The 25,169-nt window shown below is 37.3% G+C and overlaps 2 protein-coding genes across 2 annotated transcripts; both read right to left on the bottom strand.

Moving 5' to 3' along the window:
• Positions 1–16,562: 16,562 nt before the first annotated feature.
• On the bottom strand, positions 16,563–18,646 carry LOC145124204 (desmethyl-deoxy-podophyllotoxin synthase-like). Its single transcript, XM_079059464.1, has 2 exons — positions 17,526–18,646; positions 16,563–17,459 (listed from the first exon to the last, which is right to left on the bottom strand). The coding sequence occupies exons 1-2, from the start codon at positions 18,408–18,410 to the stop codon at positions 16,827–16,829; spliced, it is 1,518 nt and encodes a 505-aa protein (XP_078915590.1). The 5' UTR covers positions 18,411–18,646; the 3' UTR covers positions 16,563–16,826.
• Positions 18,647–18,746: 100 nt separating this feature from the next.
• LOC145124205 (serine acetyltransferase 1, chloroplastic-like) lies at positions 18,747–20,279 on the bottom strand. Its single transcript, XM_079059465.1, has one exon. It carries the CDS (start codon positions 20,112–20,114, stop codon positions 19,041–19,043), a length of 1,074 nt encoding a protein of 357 aa, XP_078915591.1. The 5' UTR covers positions 20,115–20,279; the 3' UTR covers positions 18,747–19,040.
• Between the last annotated feature and the right edge of the window lie 4,890 nt (positions 20,280–25,169).

Here is a 25,169-nt window from a genome sequence, read left to right as displayed (position 1 = left end):
TAAGACGGCCTTCCGAACTAGATACGGTCACTACGAATTCGTAGTGATGCCGTTCGGACTAACCAATGCACCCGCCGTGTTCATGGACTTAATGAATCGGGTATGTCGTTCGTTCCTGGACAAATTTGTGATAGTATTCATAGATGACATACTCATTTATTCAAAAAGTAAATAGGAACATGGCCAGCACCTGAGACAAGTCTTAGAGACGCTGAGAACTGAGAAGCTTTACGTGAAATTCTCAAAATGCGAGTTTTGGATTAGGAAGGTGGACTTCCTAGGTCACGTGGTCAGCGAAGAGGGAATCCACGTGGACCCTTCCAAGATCAAGGCTATCCAGAATTGGTCTGTGCCAACAACGCCAACCGAAATTCGCCAATTTCTAGGCCTTGCTGGCTATTATCGCAGGTTCATACAGAACTTCTCCAGCATTGCAAAACCTCTTACCTCCCTGACCCAGAAGGGTGTAACCTACAACTGGGGGGAAAAGCAAGATACTGCATTCTAAACCTTGAAGCAAGCCATGTGCAGTGCACCCATTTTGTCTCTTCCAGAGGGGACAGAAGACTTCGTAGTATATTGCGATGCTTCCAATCAAGGGCTGGGTTGTGTACTAATGCACCGAGGAAAGGTTATTGCGTACGCCTCACGACAACTGAAAACACATGAGGTTAACTACACCACTCACGACTTAGAACTTGGAGCAGTGGTGTTTGCTCTGAAGATTTGGAGGCACTACCTATACGGTACGAAGTGCACCATCTTCACAGACCACAAAAGCCTTCAACACATATTCGATCAGAAGGAACTCAACATGAGGCAAAGACGTTGGATTGAGCTACTTAACGACTACGAATGCGAAATTCGTTATCATCCGGGAAAAGCCAATGTGGTGGCAGATGCCCTTAGTCGTAAGGAGTACTCTGGTCGAAGAGTGAAGTCATTAACCATGACGATCCATTCACACCTGTCAACACAAATCAAGGAAGATCAATTGGAAGCCTTGAAACCCGAAAACCTGACAGGTGAAGCACTTAGAGGGATGGACAAGAATTTTGAGATCAAGAGTGACGGAGTTCGTTACCTCATGAACCGAATCTGGACACCGGAGTTCGGTGGATTCAGAGAAATAGTTATGAGTGAAGCACACAAGACCCGATACTCCATACACCCAGGTTCAGATAAGATGTATCTGGATCTCAGACAACTCTACTGGTGGCCAAACATGAAGCAGAAATTGCTACCTATGTGGGCAAGTGCTTGACTTGTGCCAAAGTCAAGGTAGAACATCAGAAACCCTCAGGACTACTCCATCAGCCTGAAATACCTGAGTGGAAGTGGGAGCAGATCTCCATGGATTTCATAACCAAACTACCCAAGTCGCAGGGTGGTCACGATACCATTTGGGTGATCGTCGACAGGTTAACCAAATCTTCCTACTTCTTGCCAATCAAAGAGACCGATAAGATGGAGAAACTAACAAGAACCTACATCCGAGAGATCGTGCGACTTCATGGTGTACCGATATCTATCATCTTGGATAGAGACAGTAGATTCACTTCAAGGTTCTGGCAAACGCTACATAAGGCCTTAGGTACTAAGCTAGATATGAGTACAGCCTATCACCCACAAACTGACGGACAGAGTGAGAGAACGATCCAAACCCTAGAAGACATGTTGCGAGCATGTGTAATCGACTTCGGTAAAGCATGGGACGTCCACTTGCCATTGGTGGAGTTCTCTTATAACAACAGTTATCACACTAGCATCAATACTACTCCATTCGAAGCCCTTTACGGCCGCAAGTGCAGATCACCTCTGTGCTGGGCGGAAGTGGGCGACACGCAGTTGGTGAAAGGTCTAGTCCCTGATAGCACTCTCACTGGTCCGGAAATCATAAGGGAAACGACTGAAAAGATCGTTCAAATTCGAGAGCGACTGAAAGCCTCAAGAGATAGACAAAAGAGCTATGCCGACAAGAGACGGAAACCCTTGGAATTTCAGGTTGGTGACCGCGTCCTACTGAAGGTCTCACCCTGGAAGGGCATGATACGCTTCGGGAAGCGTGGAAAACTAAACCCAAGGTACATTGGACCCTTCGAAATTACTGCAAGGATTGGTCCAGTAGCTTATAGACTTCAGCTTCCAATCGAACTTAGCAAAGTACATCCGGTGTTTCATGTATCTAACCTGAAAAAGTGTCTGTCTGACGAAACTCACGTGATTCCACTCGAGGAAATCGAACTGAATGAAAATCTTAATTTTGTAGAAGAACCCGTCGGGATCATGGATAGAGAAATCAAACGAACTAAGCAGAGTCGCATACCAATAGTGAAGGTTCGCTGGAATGCTAAGCGGGGACCCGAATTCACTTGGGAGCGAGAAGATCAGATGCAACAAAAGTACCCGCATCTCTTCCCTAGTCCATAGACACTTACCTTGTAAATAATTTCGGGACGAAATTCCCTCTAACGGGGGGATGATGTAACAACCCGATATTTCAGGTCAATGTAATGACTAAATATGGTAATCCTTTTAGAATTAATTGAAATAACATCAAAAATGAAATGTTCAAAAGTCTCACTTTGAGTGTACTAAGTGGTAGATATCGTAATAAGGTTTCCGAAAATATAAAGAACATTAAAATCCGAGTTATAACGAAGAAGTTATGACCAATTTAAGATCCGTAGCAAATCCAATAAAACACTGTTAAGCATAAAACGAGAAATTTCAATAAAATACTTTTCAACTTTAGATATCTAAATGAAAGTCGTAGTTATCCCAAAACCGTAAACATGCATAAAAAGAACGCCCAAATCTGACTTCGTGTGAGGAAGTTATGAATTTTCGAAGTTTCGGACATAGCAGTAGACAGCTAAAAACTCGAATTAGAGATCGAGCGACTTTTTGCCAACATGACCTGAACGAGAATCGAAGATCTCATTAATGGTATTGCAACGGTAAAAAGTCTGACGAAAACGGACATCGGATGAAGAAGTTATGGATTTTTAACGGACTTTTCCTGTCCCGGCCTGTTAAAAATATATAATTAAAAATAAATCAAAACTAGCCGACGAAGTCTAAATTAAAGTTGTAGATTACATTCTCACCTACGCGTGGATATAAAGAACGCGAAAAATGGAGCTCGTACGCGAAAGTTACGTAATTTAGAAATTTGGAAATTCAAATTACGCCCCGCGTAAGGTGTTACTCCCCGCGTACCAGAGGATAAGAGCCTCGTCCCATCGGCCAACAGGCTCTCCCATCGGACAGAAGCCCTCCCATCCAAAGTGCGTAAGCAGTGACGTCCGCTACGCCCCGCGTAACCTCGTACGCCCAGCGTACCGAGGCGGTTCAGCCTCCTATAAAAGGGGTGCGAGGGTTCCGGGCAAATTTGCTCATTTCTTCCCTTTCTCGTGCTTATGCTCTGCGTTTAACCCCTCGAAACCATCCCGAAGCCTCGGTTTTCATATTCAAGTTCCGAAGGAAGTTTTACGCTCCCGAGATTCCCGAGATTCCCGAGATTCCCGAGAGATCAGCTTTCTCCAGTCGAAGTTCTGATCGATTTTTGTCTCACCTTCTTCAAGCTACCAAGTGAGTTCATACCCCTATCACTACGTTTTTAAATACTTTTTAAATGCTTTTAACACATTACGGGGGAGAATACAAGTAAACGCACGGTTAATCTTGTGTGAAAACATCTATCTTTTGTTATACATTTCAGAATGTTTTTAACTATCATATGGATCTGTTAACATGCAAAACATCTTATCTTACTTTACCCTCTCGGAATAAAACATGAGTATAAATACTATAAGCTTATTTATACGTTTGCATCATATTAAGGGTAACTATTTTTCAGTATACCACATTTATACATACAAGAACATCCACCTTTTATTATGCCTTTGTTAACATTGTGAAAAAGGATAATCATTTCAGAAACAACATTACTCATTTTAATACGGGACTTAATTGAGAATCTGTGAGTCATTCATCTTCAATATACCTTTTAAGGTACCACTAGAAGTCCTGTTTATAACCAGAATCTCCCGTCCGGAGAACGTGACAAGTGTGTATAGATCTATACGGGACTAATGATCCCGCGCCCTGAATGCTAGCTACAGTCCCCGGGGTGACAAGTGTCATCTCATTTCGACGCCTGAAGAACGTCGCTACAGGCAAATTATGATAGTACGGTTATAAAAACTCACTGGATAGACAATTATTATGGTATTACGTTTTCACGGGAAAAGTAACAAATACAGTACTTTTCACATTCAAATACAAACCTTCTTATAGTTTTGTTTTATAATAAGACTATACACCATTCTTTTGAGCATGTAATTGTTGCTTACAGGTTACGGTCTTGGTCATTTGAGACTGCATTTCACTATTAGGAAAATATAGGATTTTCCTGGTTCAAATACATACAATTTATACAATAATCATTCCTACTCATTTCATACACATGTTATAAAATATCGGATTTTCTAGAAAACATACACGAACTTTCGAATGGCATACATTTTCTCAAAACACTACTTATGAACTCGCCAACTTTATTGTTGATACTTTTTCTTTGAAATAACTTGTATTCTCAGGAAAACGCTAAATCAGGTAGCAACTACTTTTGAAGACTAACGCGCTGGCGTTAGTAACATATTTTGAATCACCATATTGTATTTGATATTCAAACATGTAACACATACAATCATGTAAACTTTTCAAATATATATGTTATGGTGGTGTGTACCTTCTTTACTATTCAATTGTTATGATATTGAATATGACGTCCTCCGCCCCCGAACGTTTCCGCCGTTCAGGTTTGGGGGTGTGACAGTATTCCAGTTCAGGTGTTGCTTGATTCGGATGCTACCCGATCGTTTGTCTCTCTTGCGCTTAGCAAGAGGTTCCCTGAGTCTTCGGGCATGTTGGATTGCCCTCTAGAGGTCAAGATTGTGGACGACCGATCAGTGCGAGCATCAGAGGTGTTCATGGATTGTGTTTTGAGGTTGTTCGAGGAGCGCTACTTGGTAGACTTGGTTCCCATACCATTACGGGGAAACAAGGTTATTATAGGCATGGATTAGCTGCGCCCCAATGGGGCAGTGATCGACTGCGCTCAGCAGTTGGTGCGGATCAGGACCCCAAGTGGGGGAGAGCTGGTGATTCAGGGTGAGAGGCCACAGCACGGACCGACTTTATGTTCAGCAGCGAGGGCTAGGCGCTACCTCCAGCAGGGTTGCGCAGGGTATGTCGCCTATGTTATGGATACCCAGGAGGCGGGTTAGGCGACGGTGGGTGATGTGCCAGTGGTACGAGAGTATGTGGATGTATTCCCAGAGGAGCTGCCTGTGATACCTCTGGAGAGACAGGTAGAGTTCAGGATCGACCTGGTCCCTGGTGCGGCTCCGATAGCCAAGGCATCGTATCGGTTCGCTCCTCCTGAGATGCAGGAGTTGTCTACACAGCTGCAGGAGCTGTTAGACAAGGGATTCATCAGACCAAGCAGTTCACCGTGGGGAACCCCGATTCTATTTGTGAAGAAGATGGACGGGTTGCATCGGATGTGTATAGATTACCAGGTGCTGAATAAGGTAACGGTGAAGAACCGTTACCCACTCCCGAGGATTGACGATCTCTTTGACCAGCTTCAAGGAGCATCTTGGTATTCCAAGATTGATTTGCGTTCAGGATATCATCAGATGAGGGTCAGAGAGGAGGATGTGCAGAAGACTGCCTTTCAGACACGATATGGTCACTATGAGTTTGTGGTGATGCCTTTCGGGCTCACCAATGCTCCAGCCGCGTTCATGGATATCATGAACCGTGTGTGCAGACCGATGTTAGATCGATCTATGATAGTTTTCATTGATGACATCTTGGTCTATTCCAAGACTCGGGAGCAGCATGAGGAGCACTTGAGGGAGGTGTTGGATACCCTGAGGAGGGAGAGCTTGTATCCCAAGTTCTCCAAGTGTGAGTTCTGATTGCGCGAGGTGCAGTTTCTTAGGCACCTTGTCAACCAGAACGGGATTTCGGTCGACCTGGCCAAAGTGGATGCCGTGATGAGGTGGGAGGTCCTGAGGTCTCCATCTGAGATTCGGAGCTTCCTGAGACTGGCAGGTTATTATTGGAGATTCATTCAGGACTTCTCCAAGATAGACGTGCCCTTGACTCGGTTGACAAAGAAAGTCGTGGTCTTTCGCTGGGGGACTGAGCAGCAGGCCGCATTCGAGCTATTGAGACAGAGGTTGTGCGAGGCGCCAATCTTAGCCCTGCCAGAGGGTGTGGAGGATTTTGTTGTGTATTGCGATGCGTCCATCTCGGGTTTGGGCGCGGTACTGATGCATAGGGGGCATGTTATCGCCTACGCTTCGAGGCAGCTGAAGCCTCATGAGGCGAACTACCCGACGCATGATGCCTGACCTGCAAGAAGGTCAAGGCCGAGCACCAGAGGCCTCACGGCAAGACCCAACCATTGGATATCCCACTGTGGAAATGGGAGGATATCACTATGGATTTCATCACGAAGCTTCCCAGGACCGCGTGGGGAGTGGATTCGATTTGGGTCATTGTGGATCGATTGACCAAGAGTGCCCATTTCATTCCGATTCAGGAGAGCATCTCGGCCGAAAAGTTGGCCGACATCTATATCATAGAGGTAGTGGCTAGGCACGGAGTGCCAGTCTTGGTGATTTCTGACAGGGATGTGTGGTTCACTTCCAGGTTATGGAAGAAGTTTCATGACGAGTTGGGTACTCGTCTGCACTTTAGCACCGCTTTTCACCCGCAAACAGATGGTCAGAGTGAGCGAACCATCCAGACTCTGGAGGATATGCTGCGGGCGTGTGTTTTAGACTTCGGAGGTAGTTGGGATACTTACCTTCCTTTGGCTGAGTTTTCCTATAATAACAGCTATCATGCGAGTATTGACCTTCCTCCCTTCGAGATGTTATATGGGAGGAAGTGCGGGACCCCAATATACTGGGGCGAGGTTGGGCAGAGAGTCATGGGGAGTACCGAAGTGGTACTCAAGACTACAGAGAGGATCCAACAGGTTCGGAGTAGGCTTCAGTCTTCTCAGAGTTCGCAGAAAAGTTATGCCGACAAGCGTCGATCGGACCTAGAGTTCCAAGTCGGTGATATGGTGCTCCTGAAGGTATCGCCTTGGAAAGGCATCATTCGGTTCAGGAAGCGGGGCAAGTTGGGCCCCAGGTACATTGGACCTTTCATGGTCGTCGCCCGTGTGGGCAAGGTGGCGTATAGGCTGGACCTGCCAGCCGAACTCAGTCAGATTCATAGCACTTTTCACGTCTCCCAGTTACGGAAGTGTCTGGTGGACGATTCGGAAGTGGTGCCCTTGGAGGATATTCAGGTGGATGACAGCCTGAACTACATTGAACGGCCTGTGGCGATCCTCGACAAGAAGTCGAAGGACCTAAGGAACAAGAGGGTGGAAGGTGCAATGGCAGCACTGCAAGGGCTCGGAATGGACTTGGGAGTCGGATGATGAGATGAGGGAGCACTACCCAGAGCTTTTTCAGGACTCAGCAGCAGACTTCGAGGACGAAGTCTAAAATAAGTGGGGGAGATTTGTAACATCTGGTTCCTAGTACGTATTTAAATTCAAGTAACTCCATGTTTTGCTCTAGGACTCGGCGAATTGGAGGCCCAACTCGTCGAGTAGACTCGACTTTTGATCGCGGGGTTAAGTGACCTACTCGACGAGTCGGGAGACCGACTCGGCGAGTAGGATTGTCTAGTTGAAACCCTAATATTTGGGTTTGCACCCTATTTAAACAACTTATAACGCCCAAACCCAGCCCCCATCGTCCCTCCCAACCCAGAGAAAACCCTAACTCAAACCCTAAGCCTCTATTGTGTGTTCTTGAGCTTGTTGGTACCTTTTTGTGTCTTTTTGAAGTTGGAAAGGAGGAAGGAAGCTTGGGAGTTCAAGTAGAAGCAAGAAGATCCAGAGGTTTTGCTCCATTCTCAGCTCATTTAAGGTAAAAAGTTGGAACCTTTACCATCTATCTCTTAGATCTTGATTTGGGGCTATTTCCTACCCTTTTTATGAGTTTAGAGAGGCTATAATCGGATTTTGTGTGTGTGCTTGAAGTTGCACTTAAGATCTGGAACTATTGGGGGTCCTTATGGCATAAAGGTGCCAACTTCGTTGCCACAAGCACCCCATGCATCTTATAGACTTCTTTTTATGGTCTTTTGAGTCAAAAACCCTATGCATGGATAGCAAGTTTGTAGTTTTACGTATAAAATGGACCCTAGGAGGCCAGATCTATGGTTTTGATGCGTTAAGACCCATTGTAATCGAATGAATAGTTTTGGACAAAGAGGGACTCGGCGAGTCACTTGGGGTGACTCAGCGAGTCGGGTCGCATTTTCCCCCAACTGTCTTCTGGAAATGTTTTTGGTTGAGTGGAAGGAACACTCAACCTGTTAGGGCTTTGTTATAGACTTGAAGATTGAAGGACTCGACGAGTTCAAGGAGGAACTCGGCGAGTTCAAGGCAATGTCCCAACCACATGAAGACGGACTCGACGAGTGCAAGGATGAACTCGGCGAGTCATAGACTCAACACCGTCATACGGATGAAGATGGACTCGACGAGTTCAAGGACGAACTCGGCGAGTCGGTTGAAGATAGTTTGATGTGTTGTTGAAGGCGAACTCGTCGAGCTCTTGCTATACTCGACGAGTAGGGACGGGATTATGGCATTTTGTGGACATGGGGACTTGGCGAGTTGGTAGACCAACTCGGTGAGTCAAGTCAACCAGGAGTTAACTTTGACCAAGGTGTTGACCTTGACTTTGTCTTGGACTAGAGTTGACCCTTGTAAGGGTTACGAGTATGAATTGATAAGTTAGAAAAGTTGTTGTGTAGGGATCGAGGATTCGAGGAGAGTTGGTTTTCATACCGATATCAGTACAAACACTACACGACTTTGAGGCGAGTTTCCTTCTAGTAGGAGTGGGTCTACGGCCACAATGTCGGCCCACAAGTAAGAGTGTTAGATAGATGATTGTCTTTGTGATAATTATCTAGTGTTGATATGTGATATGATTATTGTGTCTGATATGATTATTGTGCTGGATTTGTTACTGTGCTTGATATGTGCTAGCGGTAGTAGGGGTGAAATAGTCCCTGGTTACCTGTTGAAAGATACCGAAGGGGAGGGTAGCTCCCAGTTACCGGTTGCAAGATACCGAAGGGGAGGTTAGTTCCCAGTTACCGGTTGAAAGATACCGAAGAGGAGTCGAGCTCCTAGTTATGCTCGACAGTTACCGGTTGAAAGATACCGAGGATTTTTCATTATTTGGTATGGGTATGATGAGGGAACTCACTAAGCTTTGTGCTTACAGTTTTAGTTTTGGTTTCAGGTACCTCTTTATCCAAGGGGAAGGAGCCGGTGGGGTAGCAACGTATCACACATACACACATGACTTTCCGCATTTGAGAAACCTGGGATTGTACTCTGGCATTTTACCATTTGAAGTCATCGTTTTCAATACTTGTGATTTTACTTGATGTTTTGAAACGATAACATGATGTTTTCTGTGAACCATTTTATTAAGTAACTTGAAATATTTAAAAAAAATTGGGTATTGATTTTGGGATGTTACACGTCGAATTCTGATCTTCCAAGGACTCTTCAAAAGGTTTTTTGTCGCGGTCGATTGCAGTTCTCTCCGCCAGTCTAAATTTCGACCTAATTATTAGTTTATATAGTTTCCTAAAATTGGTCACCACGTCGTGACAATATGAGTGTCACGACACGAGAAACGTAGAAATCTTGTATGTGCCAAGGAATCTATGCATGTCCGTGGAGGATTATTTGTTGGCACGTGGTCACGTCGTGACCAAGAGATAGTTACGTCGTGAGAGACATTTTTGCATGAATCAAGAAGGTCCAAAAAGACACATTGTGGAATGTTGATGTCTATGTCGGCGGAACTTCAATATGATCTATTTTATTTTCTTCTTTTCCTCTCAAGGCACAATTCATCCTCCAAGTCTCTAGCTTTCTTCGCTTTCGATCCTTTTTCTTCGAGAATATAGTTTTTGGCTGCAAGATAGAATTTAAAGATTTCAAGTACCAAATATCTTTGCATTTTACCAAATTAGAGCTTAAATGTATTAAAATAATGCATATATATATATATATATATATATATATATATATATATATATATATATATATATATATATATATAGCATTTTAGATAAAAACTTCATCGTCCAACACTGTAGCTTTATAATCCTCATGTCCCTCAATGCTTCAAATGTTGCTTTCATTATATTATCTTTTGATTTCATCAAGTCATATTGAAGCTTTTTTTTTCTTCCTATAATCTTCCTAGTAGAACATTAGCCAATAACACAGGTATACCTAATGAAGCAACTATAGAGATCCTTAGATTCTTTCGTAAAAGTGTTAAAACCACACCCACTTGTACTGAAATTTGTCAAATATCGTGCAGGTACCAAAAAGTGGCGGATCCAGAATTTGAAATGGTTGGGTCACAAAAAATATCAAATAATTTTTTTCGGATGTGGGGTTTATAAGCTTAAAATAGAAACATTAAAGGGAAATTTAGTAATCTAACCTTTATAAATGACATCTTGGACAAAAATAACCAATTTTGTTTTTTTGAAAACTAACTACATTTTCTGGAACACATTGTTCCGGAGCGGTCTCTGGAATACTGAAGTACGATACTAGACCACGGTTTCGGAAAAAAAATTACTTGTTTTTTTTTGTTTTCTGTGTACCATGTGGTTTTATATAATGTATAGGTTTTGCTTTTATAAAATGTATAAGTTTTGGTTTTATAATATGTAAAATGCAATTGAAATCAACAAACAACTAATAAATACATAAACTAAAGGGATTTGTCTTTAAGTAATATTACAAATACAATGTTCAAATAACTTTAGACCATGTACCTCAAAATATTTCCGCTAGTCGTTTTCAATAATCTATTGCCCATGGACCGGTTTTACCTTCTACAAAAATCGATGTCCCGATGATCAACGCCTCCAGGAACCAACACACAAACACCCCACAATCCCCTCACATGTCAATGTGTTATGGTATGTTTAGGGCCTTCTCGAGGGTCATGTTGAAGCTCTCAAGTGGGATTGAATCAGTTGGTTCGACACCCTAGTAGTTGACACCCACTAGTAGTCTGTGGATGCGGGCTCTCATACCTATAAACCAATCCTCATTTTCTGAATAGTAGTCGCCCTTCCAGTGACTATCGTATATAGTCATTTTGAATGTCTTAAAATCCAAAGCACCCCAAAACCAATAAGTATGTGGTATATTCATTGGGATGTAAAGCTACAAAAAAAAGGTTAGAAATATTTAATTAGTATATAAATACTTAGGTAATATAATCCAAAAACAATTATACCGTATCACAGTCTGCCCAAGCTGGGTAAACGGATCCGTCATCCATGTCACTCCAGTCATATGCATCAACGTTGAAAGCTAACGGCACAACCTTCCACCAAGCATCATCCGCTCTACGCTCTAGCAGTAATGAGATCCACATCATGATGTATTGCCAATAAAATTGTTTGCAGTAAAGTAAGTATTGTTATTAGAAGTGCAGACTATAATGAACACATAATTATATTACTTACATCACATGACAACCATCTTCCATGACTATCCGCATATAACAGCGTCCAAAACTCAAGCATAGACAAACCGGTCAAATAAGTGTGACCAAACAACAGCGAACCATCATGTTGTTTATATACATTATGTATGGTAGGCTCTAAAAGATTTTCCAACGGTGTTGGTTGTTGTCGTGCAACACCTTTCCTCTTCATTTGTATCCATGGGGACTTATACCATATGGACATAACTTTTTCGCTCTTAGAACGCCTAAGAGGTGCTGGTGACATTGTTTTGTATTCATCCTGCAGAATCTCTTTTACATCCGTCGATTGAATACATGCAGACGACTGCTCAGGGTCGTCATCAACCGGCTGTACGGGTGTGCCTAAATCATAATCATGCTCCCATAAGTCATCGTCATTGTACTATGTGGTACCAACATCTTGCATGATGAGTCTTTGTATGGTCGAATAATGTTTAATTATAAACGATGCAAAAACATAAGGACCATAAACGATGGAATAATTAACAATGTACATCCACCCCCTTCGAGGTACCAACATCATCTCCAGGGGTCTTACTGATAACTTTTAGAACCATGGCTAAAGTGGCGTTAAGCTCTGCTAAACTCTTATCTTGTGACATTTAACTGCTTGCGACATTCACCGAGCTCGTTTTTCATGGACCTCCTTTTGCAAGTCACTAATAATTTGGTCCTTGTCAATTGATGGTTCAGTGGCCGACGGTGGTAGTGGTAGTGGTGGTGGTGGATGATATGTAACATGTATCTGTGCCTTCTTTTGTTGAGGCGCATGGGTAGGAGAGTTTTTCGGTGATGACATTAGGGAAGGTGTCCGGTGAACTTCTATGTTTGGCAAATCAGGAGGATCAATCCATGTCGAGCTAGCTATCCCCAATTTAGCACGGCTCCCAGCTTCTGTCGGCTCCAATTTCTATACAAGTCTATTATCCTGCTAACAAAATTATAAACTAATTATTAAACATAAATTATACATAAAAAAGTAAAAATAAGATCTTAAAATTTATAAGTAACCATCCGTCGTCGATTTTTAGAAACTGCTTGCACTGAGTCTTTTGTAAAGGCTTCAGTTTGGACCATGCAAAGCCCGAGAGATCACATTCTCTTGTCGGTTAGCAAACAAACTGCTCACAAGAAAAGTCTCAAGAACCCATATATGAAAGAATCATGTATTAAACTGTTATCAAACAAAAATATTAATAAATTGTTCATCATGTACTTACCTTAAAAACGTATACAAACCTGTTTAGGGTATATGTCTTTTTTTGATGTTGTTTCTCTTTCGGTTCGACTGTATGTATATGTTTGTCAACCTTATTGAATACAGTCAATAGTTGTGAGTACAATTGATCCCAAATTATACTCCCCCATGGATATCTGCCATATAAAAAATTATCAATTAAGTTTGTAAAAATATTAGTAATGACATAATTAATTATAACTAGAAAAAAACTCGGGCGTTGCCTCGGATCAGTTCTTGTTTGATAATATGGTTTCTCTACTTTGTTATAATGGATCTCAGTAGACCAAAAGAAGGGACACTGGTGGACAAAATCCAAAAATGTTGTGACAATAGTGTGAAAGTTGCCAAAGTTGAGAAAATATGCTGGCAAAAGTCTAAAGGAGGTTTTTTGTGTTTTTTATGTCAAAATGTAGAAGTTTTGACTGCAAGGATGAAAAGTGTCAAAATCACTAAAAATTTGTGGCAAAAACACCAAAATGTAAAAGTTTTTACTGCAAGGACAAAAAGTGTCAAATTCGCTAAAGATTTGTGGCAAAAACCTAAAGGCACAAAAATTTAATCAAAACACAAAAATGTAAAAGTTTTCACTTCAAGGATGAAAAGTGTCAAATTCATCAAAAATTTGTGGCAAAAACCTAATGGAAAAAACGCCAAAATGTAAAAGTTTTTATTGCAAGAACGAAAAATGTCAATGTCGCTATAGATTTGTGGCAAAAACCTAAAAACACAAAAAGTTAATCAAAACACAAAAATGTAAAAGTTTTTACTTCAAGGATGAAAAGTGTCAAATTCAATAAACATTTGTGGCAAAATCCTAAAGTCATAAAATTCACTATTCATAAGCTATGGCCAATACGTAATTATAAATTAACGACATGATACCTGTTAAATTCATCAAGGTTGGATAGCAAACCAAAATACTCTTCTATCACAGGTTGTTTAGGCAACTACCCATTAAAACCCTTTTCTAACAAATATAAAAGACATACACGGACCACATCCTCGTCCGATAACTCGTTAAGTGAGCGATTAAACACCGTAATCACATCATCTAATTTGACGGATACATTCATCGGGACCATAGGAAAGGCACACGAATGGAAGGCGGCACCCGATTTAGAAGCAAGAAAATAGTTACCAAACTGGAAGCCAGTGATGAGACAAAATTCTTTCTTCCCGAAAGACAGCTCTTAACCCATATCTTAAAAACCATTTCCTATTCTTCACTTCGGGGGTCCGTGATAACTTCGTGGCAAAAGACGTAATGTAGAAGAAAATGATCCCCTTCTACATTATCAATGTCTAATCACCTCCCAAAACATGTATTCTGAAACATATCTACGCATGTCGGTCTGTCCATGAATTTTGCAAGAATTTCCCGACCGATTTTGGGTTTACATGACAGTGTAATGGATGCATCAAAAAGCATGTCGTGTTGCATAAATAAAAAGTTGTTATGTTGATATTCTAGAATAAAAACTTACCAATATTTCGGACCTGTTCCAGACCAATTCATCGTGTTCTGGACCGGTTCATCGGGTCCGAACCAGTTCATCATGTTCTAGAGGCTTCCATAATGAAATTTTATGCACCGAAACACTACATTTCAATATAAACTAACAATACCTAAACATCTAAACTACTTTTGGGTTGTTTGTTTTTAGTTACTTGTAGATGAAGTGAAGAACGTACCCATAAAATAACGGGGCCGTAGTGCTCGTCTTCCATGTCGGAGATTGGAGTTGCATGTTGGAGATGGGTGTCGGAGATCGAAGTTGCGTGTCGGGGGTGAGTCAGAACATCGGAATCAAAATCGTCTTTCCGGAATGAAGTTGTCGCCTCAAATTATATTCCAGATTTTGAAATTCAAAATCCCGACTCGGAACATATACGGTTGATCCAGAATAGGCAATCCGGATCCAATGAAATGGGTCTGGCTACCCGAAAAATAGTCTGAAATATGTTCTGAAACGACCCATTCCGGAATATGTGGTTATTATGCAAAAAAAAATAGATTATATTTTAAAAAAACCGAAATAAAGGTACTCAATTTCCCAACATTAAAATTAGGCTAACAAAATTACCTAAAAAAACAAACAAGAGGTGAAAGAGGACAATTTTTTTTGGATGTTGCAGGGGAGTTGAAAGGATAGTAAAGAGCAGTAGCTTTTTTTTTCAAACACATCGGTGTTACGTGTTATTTGTTGTTAAAAAAGTCAAAAAAAAAAAAAAAAAAAAAAAACAATTGATTGTTGGCTTGCTCAAACTTTTAGCCCAATGCCCCCCATTACTTTTAATCCAACAACTTAAACTTATATTGGGTTGAAGCACCTTACCATATAAAATTAGTTTAGTTTACAATTAATCCTAGTCTAATATAAAAAAAAATTAATCCATTAGAGGAATGTCCCCCCTATCTTACACTTGCGTCCGCCCTGGTAACAAACGCAATCACCTACCTTTTCAGCATCAACAACCACACAATTAATGATCCGACCAGAGTTTGCATGCCTTGAGTGGATGGAAAGTGTCAAGGCCTTTCTACCCAATGTTTTAAAAATCGGTTTGAACCGGCCGGTCAAAACAAAAATCGGGAAAGGGAGCAGTTCAAGTAGCACTGATTTTATGTATATTTCTGAATTAGAACGAACGGGCCGATTTTTACAAAAACTCAGTTGAACCGGTTAAATTGAATAAAAACACATGGATTGATGTAAAACTTATGGTTATATGTTTTTTTAATGTATTTGGATTAATCTACAAGTTGTTTTATGTATATTTTTAATGTTTGATCTTATAGATGTCAAATTTTTATTTATTTATGTATGTATGTATATAGTATGTATATGTGTAGGAAAATTGGAAAAAATATAAAAATTATAGAAACCGGTTGGCCCGACGGTCAAACCTGAAACCGATCGTCATACCGGTTCAACTAAAAAACCAGCTTTTAAAACATTGATAACTACGACTTGTGTCCACACTAGGTAACTTAAAGATTCTGTGAGATCAAATGTAGTGTGATTTGATCTTTTCCATTACTTGAAGACTCTATCTTGTTCCTCAAAACAGCAAGATCAAGAACATCCTCAAGGTCTAATGTGTTTTTTTTATTGACTTTTGGTATTAAAGAGGAAGTAAGCATAGTCTATCACGTGACAGTAGCAAGAAACTGTGAATAAAAACACCCACCAAAACCTTAGGACAAATGGGTACTTAGATGACACAATATGAAACTTGTGTATGCAAGTAAATAGAAAAACAGACCATACGATTGTTCCTAGAAACGCACGCACCACCAAAATATATCCATTAGTCCACTCCTTAGTGTTTGAAAGTAATTGATTGTACAAACACAATAGAAGATCAAAGAGTGAAAGAAGTTTACCAGATTACAAAGTTTTCTTATAGGACACCAAAGGATTCTTCATTCTTTTGTAGAACCATATTTTGAACACACCTAAATATCTTGGAAAACCAAGAGATCAAGATAACAAATGTTTTATGAAATTGGGATGAGTAATAAATAAATAAATAATATATATATATATATATATATATATATATATATATATATATATATATATATATATAAAGTTTTAAATTGTTGGAATTGCAAAAATAAATAAAGACAAAAAACATTGTTAAAATGAATAAAGACAATAAACATTGTTAGAAGTAACAATAACAATATTAAAACAAATAAAGACAAAAACCATTGTTAAAATCCAATTCCAGGTTGTACAATATCCTCCTATCTAGTCCTATTGAGAAGGAGAAGGAGAATTACACAGTTAAAAAAGAGTTTTACAAAGCTGAAAAGAAGAGAAACATATATATATATATATATATATATATATATATATATATATATATATATATATATAACCTTAGTAAACAGGAGGAGGATAACAGTAACAGAGTGTTGGAATAAGATTAAGAACACTTTTCCTTTTAACAGTTGCACCAAAAGCTTCAGTCATGTCAAGATCTTCATTCTTCCTGCAGCTGTCTGCTAATTTCCAGTCAAAGTGGTAGAGTAGAGAGGCGAGTGGAAGCTCGAGGTTAGCCAATCCAAAAGTGATACCTGGACATATTCTCCTTCCGGAACCAAATGGAATGTACTCAAAGTCAACACCTCTGTAATCTATTGAACTGTTTAGAAATCTTTCTGGATGAAACCTTTCAGGATCTTTCCAATACTTTGGATCTCTACCAATCGCCCACACATTCACAATCACTTTTGTCCTCACTGGAATCTCATACCCATTGATCTCACATTTCTCCCTGTTTTCCATGGGCAACATCAAAGGTGCTGGAGGGTGTAATCTCAGAGTTTCTTTGATTATTAACTTGAGAAACTCCAATGATTGGATGCCACTTTCATCGACTCTTGTTTTTGTGCTGAAAGCTTTTCTAACCTCATTTTGTGCCTTTCCCATTATTTCAGGGTTCTTCAGCAGCTCTGACATCGCCCATTCTATCACTGTTGAAGATGTGTCGCTACCAGCAGATATTATATCCTGACAGATGATGAACAGTCAATTATCATAAATATAATTTGGGTATGAATTTACTTATTTACTCACCAAGATGATTGCTTTGATATTGTCCATGGTCAATGGAAGCTCAAGGTTGCCATGCTCCTGGAGTTTGAGAAGGACATCAAATAGCAGATGATGATTCAAGTCTACTTTTCCATTTCCTACTTGTTGTGCTTTGTGTTCTTCGATGATGTCATCTAGCATCTTATCGAATCTTTCATGAATCTTTTCAAGTTTTGGCTTGAGCCCACTAAGAAAGGAGATCACTTTAGAAGAAGGATACAGGTCTGTAAGACTAAACCCTCCAGAGATGCCTAAAGCTTCATCAATAAGTGATATCAATGCTTCTTGTTGTTTTAACTTCTTTCCAAAGACTGATCTTGTAAGGATCCCATACGTGAGTGCATAGATATGCTCACTGAGATTGATTGGGGATCCTGAATGTTTGGAGACAGTGGTGATGAGATGAGAGACCTCTTCTTCCCTTATTGGTCCAAGTGATTGAACATGCTTTGCACTTAAAAGCTCTGAATTGCAAATCCTGCGCAGCTGTCTCCAATAGTCTCCATATGGTGAAAACATGATGTTTGTGGATTTGTAGGATATGATATGTGCAGCAAGAAGAAAAGGGCGATTGGCAAAGTTTATATCATTGGTTTTCATAACCTCTTTTGCAGTTTCTGCTGAAGAGGCAATGATGGTTGAATTCTCTCCGAGTTGTAAGTGCATCAATGGTCCATATTTCTGAGCCAAGTCTCTTAAAATATGATGTGGGAGTGGTCCCGCAACATCAAGAATGTTTCCTATGATGGGAAGTTTCCTTGGTCCAGGTGGTAGATTGGGGGGTGTTTTGGATCCCCTCAACACTTTGATTACCATAAGCATGAAGAGTAATGTAAAAAGGGTTTGGAAATAGAAAGCAAACTCCATTCAGGATTTGTATTAGAGATCACTTCAGTTCGGTATCCTTCCTTAATATATATATATATATATATATATATATATATATATATATGTTCATTTGGAAATGGAAAGTCAGTGATTAACACTATGAGCATGCTTCATAAAGAACAAAAATGTGCAAGCTAAGATGCTCTTGTTCATGTCAATACCAATACTAAAAGATAGGTACAACTATGATTATAGATGAAACATGAAACACGCCAAAAAATGCAGCCTAAGATGCTCTTGAACATGTCGATACAGATACTATAAGACAGGAAATTGTGATTTAAGGACAAACCAGAGTATAATATCATAAGGATCTCAGAGTCAAATCATTGACCCTTTCAAGGATCAGATTTCTTGTTCCAACTTCCACAAAACTTGTAGTACAACAAACCAAAACAGAGATGGATTAGAACTAATTACTAAAAAAACATTTACAAACTTTTCAAGACCTCAAAGTCTCTTTTTATTTATTAATCATAGACATAACCTGCATTAAACTCAGAGATATACTGATATACAATATGCCAAACAAACAAGAAGTCAACTCAACAGATATCCCCTGAACCCTAGAATATAATCCCACCTCCTGTTTGTTTAAAAGTTAAAACTTTAAATAACATAATCAGACCACTCACTTATATCTGAAGTATGATCCATTGTAAGACCAGGAATCTTATCAAGCTTAACTGGATTCTGTTTCCCACCAATGAGTTTTGCAGGATTCCCAACAGCAGTAGTTCTAGCAGGAACATCCCTTAACACCACCGATCCTGCCCCTATCTTTGCCCCATCTCCAATTCTAACATTACCCAAAACACAAGTTCCTGCCCCAATCAAAACCCCATCTCCAATTTTAGGATGCCTATCACCACTAATCTTCCCAGTTCCACCCAATGTGACGTTATGCAAAATTGAAACGTTGTTCCCAATTACAGCAGTCTCCCCGATGACTACTCCGGTGGCATGATCAAGCAATATCCCCCGCCCAATCTTTGCTCCGGGGTGTATATCCAATGCACACACCTCCGACACCCTGTTTTGTATCACAAGTGCTACCACCTTTCTATCTTGTGACCATAGCTTGTGTGCTATTCTGTGAGCCTGACACCCAAGAAAACCCTTGAAATTCAAGAAACATTGCACATAACTGATACAAGCGGGGTCCCTTTCCTTTACAGCCCTCAAATCATCTTTAACGGCTGTAACAATCTCTGAATCATCTGTAAGCACACTCATGAAAAGATCGTATAGGGTCCCACTAGGGAGACTTGAATCGCTAAGCTTCACGGAAAGATGATCAGCTAGAGCGCTCTCGATAACATCATGAGACAAGATTGCGCTGAAATAATAGTTTGACAAAATGGGCTCTTGATGAACGTTTGATCGAGCTTCGTCTTTCATTGTCACCCACAGATCCTCATCTTCTTCGTCTTCTCCATCTTTGTGTACAGGGACGGGTTGTGTTTGAATCTCTGAGATGGGTACGCAGGAAAACTGGTCAGGGTAATCGGGTCTGCAGAATTTGGCATTATTGTTATTACATTCAAGAACTTGTGTTCTTGAATTGTGAATACCAACAGACCTCTTCTTGTCTTGTTTTTTGGAGGAATCGACAAAATTTTTCAGTGGGTTTGCTAAGAAAGAATGAGATAGTAGTAATGATCCGAGAAAATGGACAGACATGGAATGAAGATTATTATGGAAAACTGAGGAGATTGTGGAAGGAGAGGGTGTACCGCTATAATGTGCAGTTTTTGAGGCGTGGATAGGGCAAAGACCAGAGCTTTCATGGGAGAAAAAGAAAAAAAGAATCAGAAAAAGTAAACACGTTTGTAAAATATAAAAAAAGTGGAACTTCTGCTTTTGCAAACGTTACGCTTACTAGTAGCGGCGGCTGTGGATGTGTCCAGTAGTGTCGATATTATACAAGATCATCGATGGTCTAAACTAGGTTTAGGTTTATCTTGCAACTACAATATACAATCGAAAAAATTGCAAAAATGGTCATTGAAAATTTGTTATTTTGATCCAAAAAATTCTAAATCAGCATCACACATATAAAATAGGTTTTTTTTGTTGCATTTTAAAATTAAATGGGTTTGAAATGATATTTTTGTCTTTTTTTTATTTGTCTATCCTTTTATTTTTATTTATTTTACCATTTATTAAAATAAAACAAAATAAAATATAAACCTATCCTTTAATAACCTCCCAAACTCCATCCCACCCAAATCCCTATTATATGACTCTCTCTTTTTCTTTATTGTTTCGTCGAAAACTCCTATTTAGACCGAATTTTACCTTTAGCCAGTGGCGGGTCCAGGGAGTTTCGGGCCACTACTCGATTTTAGCTTATAAGTGTAAAACAATGTAAAAAAACTTATTATTTTTTGATACTAAGGTGCAACCACTAAAAAAATATGTACAACTACTAGTATGTGTTGAGTGAAAAAATAAATTAGTGCCACTATTGTTGTAAATTCCTGAATCATGCCCCCGCCTCTGCCTCTATCGTAGGAAACCAACGAAGATGTCCCTACCTAAACCACCACATTCGTCACCTACCAAAACCGCCTTCGTCGACGTCGTCCTTCGTGTTTCTTGACTCCATTATTGATGGAGACAACTGTTAGGGTTCCGTCGTTGCTGCCTCGCTCGCTCTTTCTCCTTTAACGACCAAGGTGGTTTAGGGTTTGCAAACTCTAACTTCGTTCGGCAACGGCTTCTAGATTTGAAGGACGACAAGGAAGAAAAAGATGACATGTGTAACAACCGTCTTCAGGTATTAATTCTTTGACATCAACTTGTTGGGTTTTATTAAAAAACTAGGCGAATACCCGCGCGTTGCGCAAAATACATAATATATTTGAAATCTTTACAAATATATTTTTTTTAAATATATCAATGACGTTGTTGTTAGCTCTTATATAATAAATCTTATAATAAGTTGGTATAAACATTGTTTGTTTTGAGTTATGTGGTAATGTACACATCTTTTAAAATTCTATAATCTCAACTGTTTCATTTGTCTCTACCTGCGAGTTACTCACGTATAAAATTAAATATAATATATGGTTTAATGATATGTGTAGTTGTTGTTATGATTAGTTAATTTTAAAAATTTATTTGCGTAAGATTTTAATTTCTATCATTGTATTTATTTAAAACATCAAACATTGTTTTTTTAAAAGTAACAATATAATTTTTTTTTATATAATGTTACTTTTAACTATTGTTGTTATAAGTATTTTAAAATAACGTATATATAATTTGGTTTCAGAAATTTAACTTTTTTTAAGATTTATTTGATGAATATTGTTAGTTTCTTTGATTGTAATTATTTAAAACAACAAACATTGTTTTTGTTTTTAAAGATAACATTATAATTTTTTTTATATAATTTTACTTTTAACTATTCTTATTGTAAGTTATTTTTAAGTTACTTATTTGAAAATTCTTAATGATTATAAAAAATATTTTCATGGTTTTTTTGTTAATTTAGGATTGCAATTTAGGTTAACACTATAATTTAAAACTTTTAATTATTTATAAAATAGTCTCTCGATTTTTTTCAAGTTTAACTGAAATTTTGATTTAAGTTAACTGTTCAACATTATGTTGAAACTAATAATTTAACTATTTTGCATAAAATCATAAAATTATACAAAAGTTGTGACTTTAAAATGACAAATTCTCACATACAACATATCTAAACTAATAAGTTAACTATAATATGTTAAAAAGTTAGTTATAATTTTATAAATAGAAGTAAAATATGATATTTTAATATTGTAGTTTAGTTAATTTATGATTTGAATTTAGTTTTTGCATTAATTAAACATTATTAACCAATTTGTAATAATTATTAGAAAGAAATTGAAAATCTATGGTGGTTTCAAATGCATGTGGTACAAGTAAAAATGTCTCTTTTATAAGTATACTAGATGAATTCGCGCGCGTTGCGCAGCGTAGGTTAAAAATATATTGTTAAAATATTGAAAAATATATGTTTAAAATGGTTATGTTATTGACATTAACTTTGATATAATAGTTTGAACAATATTAATGATTGACATCAACCCACATTCCTCATTAATAAAATTAAATATAATTATCTATTTAATATTATTTTTAACAATTGTTATGATTGATTAATTTAAATTTTTATTTATCCGATTATTTTCTAATTTCAATAATGATGTTCATTTAAAAGACAATTTATTTGTTGTTAACGTTATGTAATTTATAAATTGATGTTATTGTCTTTTAAAATTATTGTTCTTTAGTTTTAAACCACTTATTATTATTAATAAGTTAAAAAAGACTTTTAAGAAACACTTAATATTACTATTAAAATGTGAAACATATACTAAATAATAAACTGATAAGATAGACAATTTGCATTTGAAATGAGACTTGCATGGATAATATGACATATCCATGATTTTTATAATTTGATTTTATTATTTATAATTATGGTTCATTAGTTTTAAAACCACTTATTATTATTAATAAACGAAAAAAAAAACTTTTAAAATATACTTATTATTATAATTAAAATATTAAACATATACTAAAATATAAAGTGATAAAATAGACAATTTGCATTTTAAAAGAGACTTACATGGATATTATGGATAATATTGCATATCCATGATTTTTAATTAATTATTACTTTGAAGCAACACAAACATACAAACATATATACAATATTTAATTAAATATTATCAATATCACTTTCCATAACATATGATCAATAACGTGAATCTAATATACTTTACATTAAAGTTTCAACCACAACATACAATAATTGTCTTAAAAGAATACTTAAACTAAGAAGAATATAAAAAATAATTAGTATATAACAAACTTACAAATTAAAAACTTTAGCATAATAACATGGCTAGAAAAATGGTCCAACGCCCTCAAACCAACACAAAACCATTAAACTTGTTTTCTTTGTGAATTTTGTATGTGATTTGTATTTGTGTGTCTACTCAAAGAGAAAGGAATTTTTATAGTAGTCTATCCATTAATTGCTTATTAAACATATTATATAAGTTATAAAACCTTTCATGATATGTGATTAATTACTTTGAAGGTGAAAATATGTGGGGGTTTCCAATGCATGAGGTGCTTGAAAATTTATGTGGGGGCTTCAAATGCATGAAGTGATAGGGAAAATGTCTCCTTTATAAGTATAGTATGACTAGGCGAATACCCGCGCGTTGCGCAAAATACAACAATATATTTGAAATCTTTACAAATATATGTTTTTTAAATATATCAATGACGTTGTTGTTAGCTCATATATAATAAATCTTATAGTAAGCTTGTATAAACATTGTTTATTTTGAAATATATGATAATATAGATATCCTTTAAATTCTATAATCTTAATTGTCTCATTAGCTTCTACCTGCGGGTTACTCAACAATAAAATTAAATATAATATATAGTTAAATGATATTTATAGTTGTTATGATTAAATAATTTTAAGAAGTTTATTTGGTTATGATTTTAATTTATATCATTGTAATTATTTTAAACATCAAAAATTGTTTTGTTTTTAAAGGTAACAATATAATTTTTGTATATAATGTTACTTTTAATTATTATTGTTGTAAGTTATTTAAAATAACGTATTTGGAAACTCTTAATTACTTTAATTTGGTATCAGAAATTTAACTTTTTTAAAATTTATTTGATGAATATTATTAGTTTCTTTTATTGTAGTTATTTTAAACAACAAACATTGTTTTTGTTTTTAAAGATAACAATATAATTTTTTATAAAATATTACTTTTAATTATTCTTATTATAAGTTATTTTTAAGCAACTTATTTGAAAATTCTTAATGATTATAGAAAATAGTTTCATGGTTTTTTTGTTAATTTAGGATTACAATTTAGGTTTAACACTATAATCTATAACTTTTAACTATTTATAAAGCAATCTCTCGATTTTTTCAAGTTTAACTGAAATTTTGATATATATATATATATATATATATATATATATATATATATATATATATATATATATATTAGTTTCAAAAACAAATGATTTAGCAACGGAAGACTTTGATTTTTGAACAACATAAAACAAATTTATAACCAACCATGGATCTTCTTGCAAAGTTTGAAAAGAAAACAAGCACCAAAGAAGAAGATGAAGAAATAACAAGCTTTGTAGTTCTTTGCGTCCTCTTAGGAGGCTTGGAAGTTGATGGAGAATATGAAACCTTTTAGACACCAACAAGTTACCAACTTGATGTAGGTGGTAGTCCATAAACGCTTATACTCTTGAGCTTGAAGTTCATAACCAATATGAACTTCAAGAGAGGAAGAGAAAGATGCAAGTAATCTCTAAGGAATGAACAAAATAGAGAGAACTCTTTTCCCTCTAGATGTTACGGTTTTGGTACACCAAAGAAGAAACAAAATGAAAGCCTTTGATGCTAGTATTTAAAGTAAGAACAAAGTTCATAAGTCTTTAAGCATATAACACTTTATCATTTTAGACAAACATGCCCCCCATGCTTGTAAGACTAGCCATGCTTTTCATTAAGACAATAAAAAAGTCATTCCTTCTTTTGTCTGCCTATTTTTCAAAAATAAAAACAAAGAAGAAGACAAAGTTTATAACTTTTATAAACTAGTTTATAAAATATAAACTTTAACTTTTTGGTAAAAGACAAAATGATTTATCTAGTCCAAAAAGTTGTGCATGACTTAT

Source organism: Lactuca virosa, chromosome 7, assembly GCF_052849685.1.
Source record: "Lactuca virosa cultivar CGN04683 chromosome 7, Lactuca_virosa_CGN04683_v6, whole genome shotgun sequence".
In the NCBI taxonomy this organism is placed as follows: Eukaryota; Viridiplantae; Streptophyta; class Magnoliopsida; order Asterales; family Asteraceae; genus Lactuca; species Lactuca virosa.
Note: the sequence above shows the minus strand (reverse complement) of the source record. Positions and strands in the feature narration are given on the sequence as shown.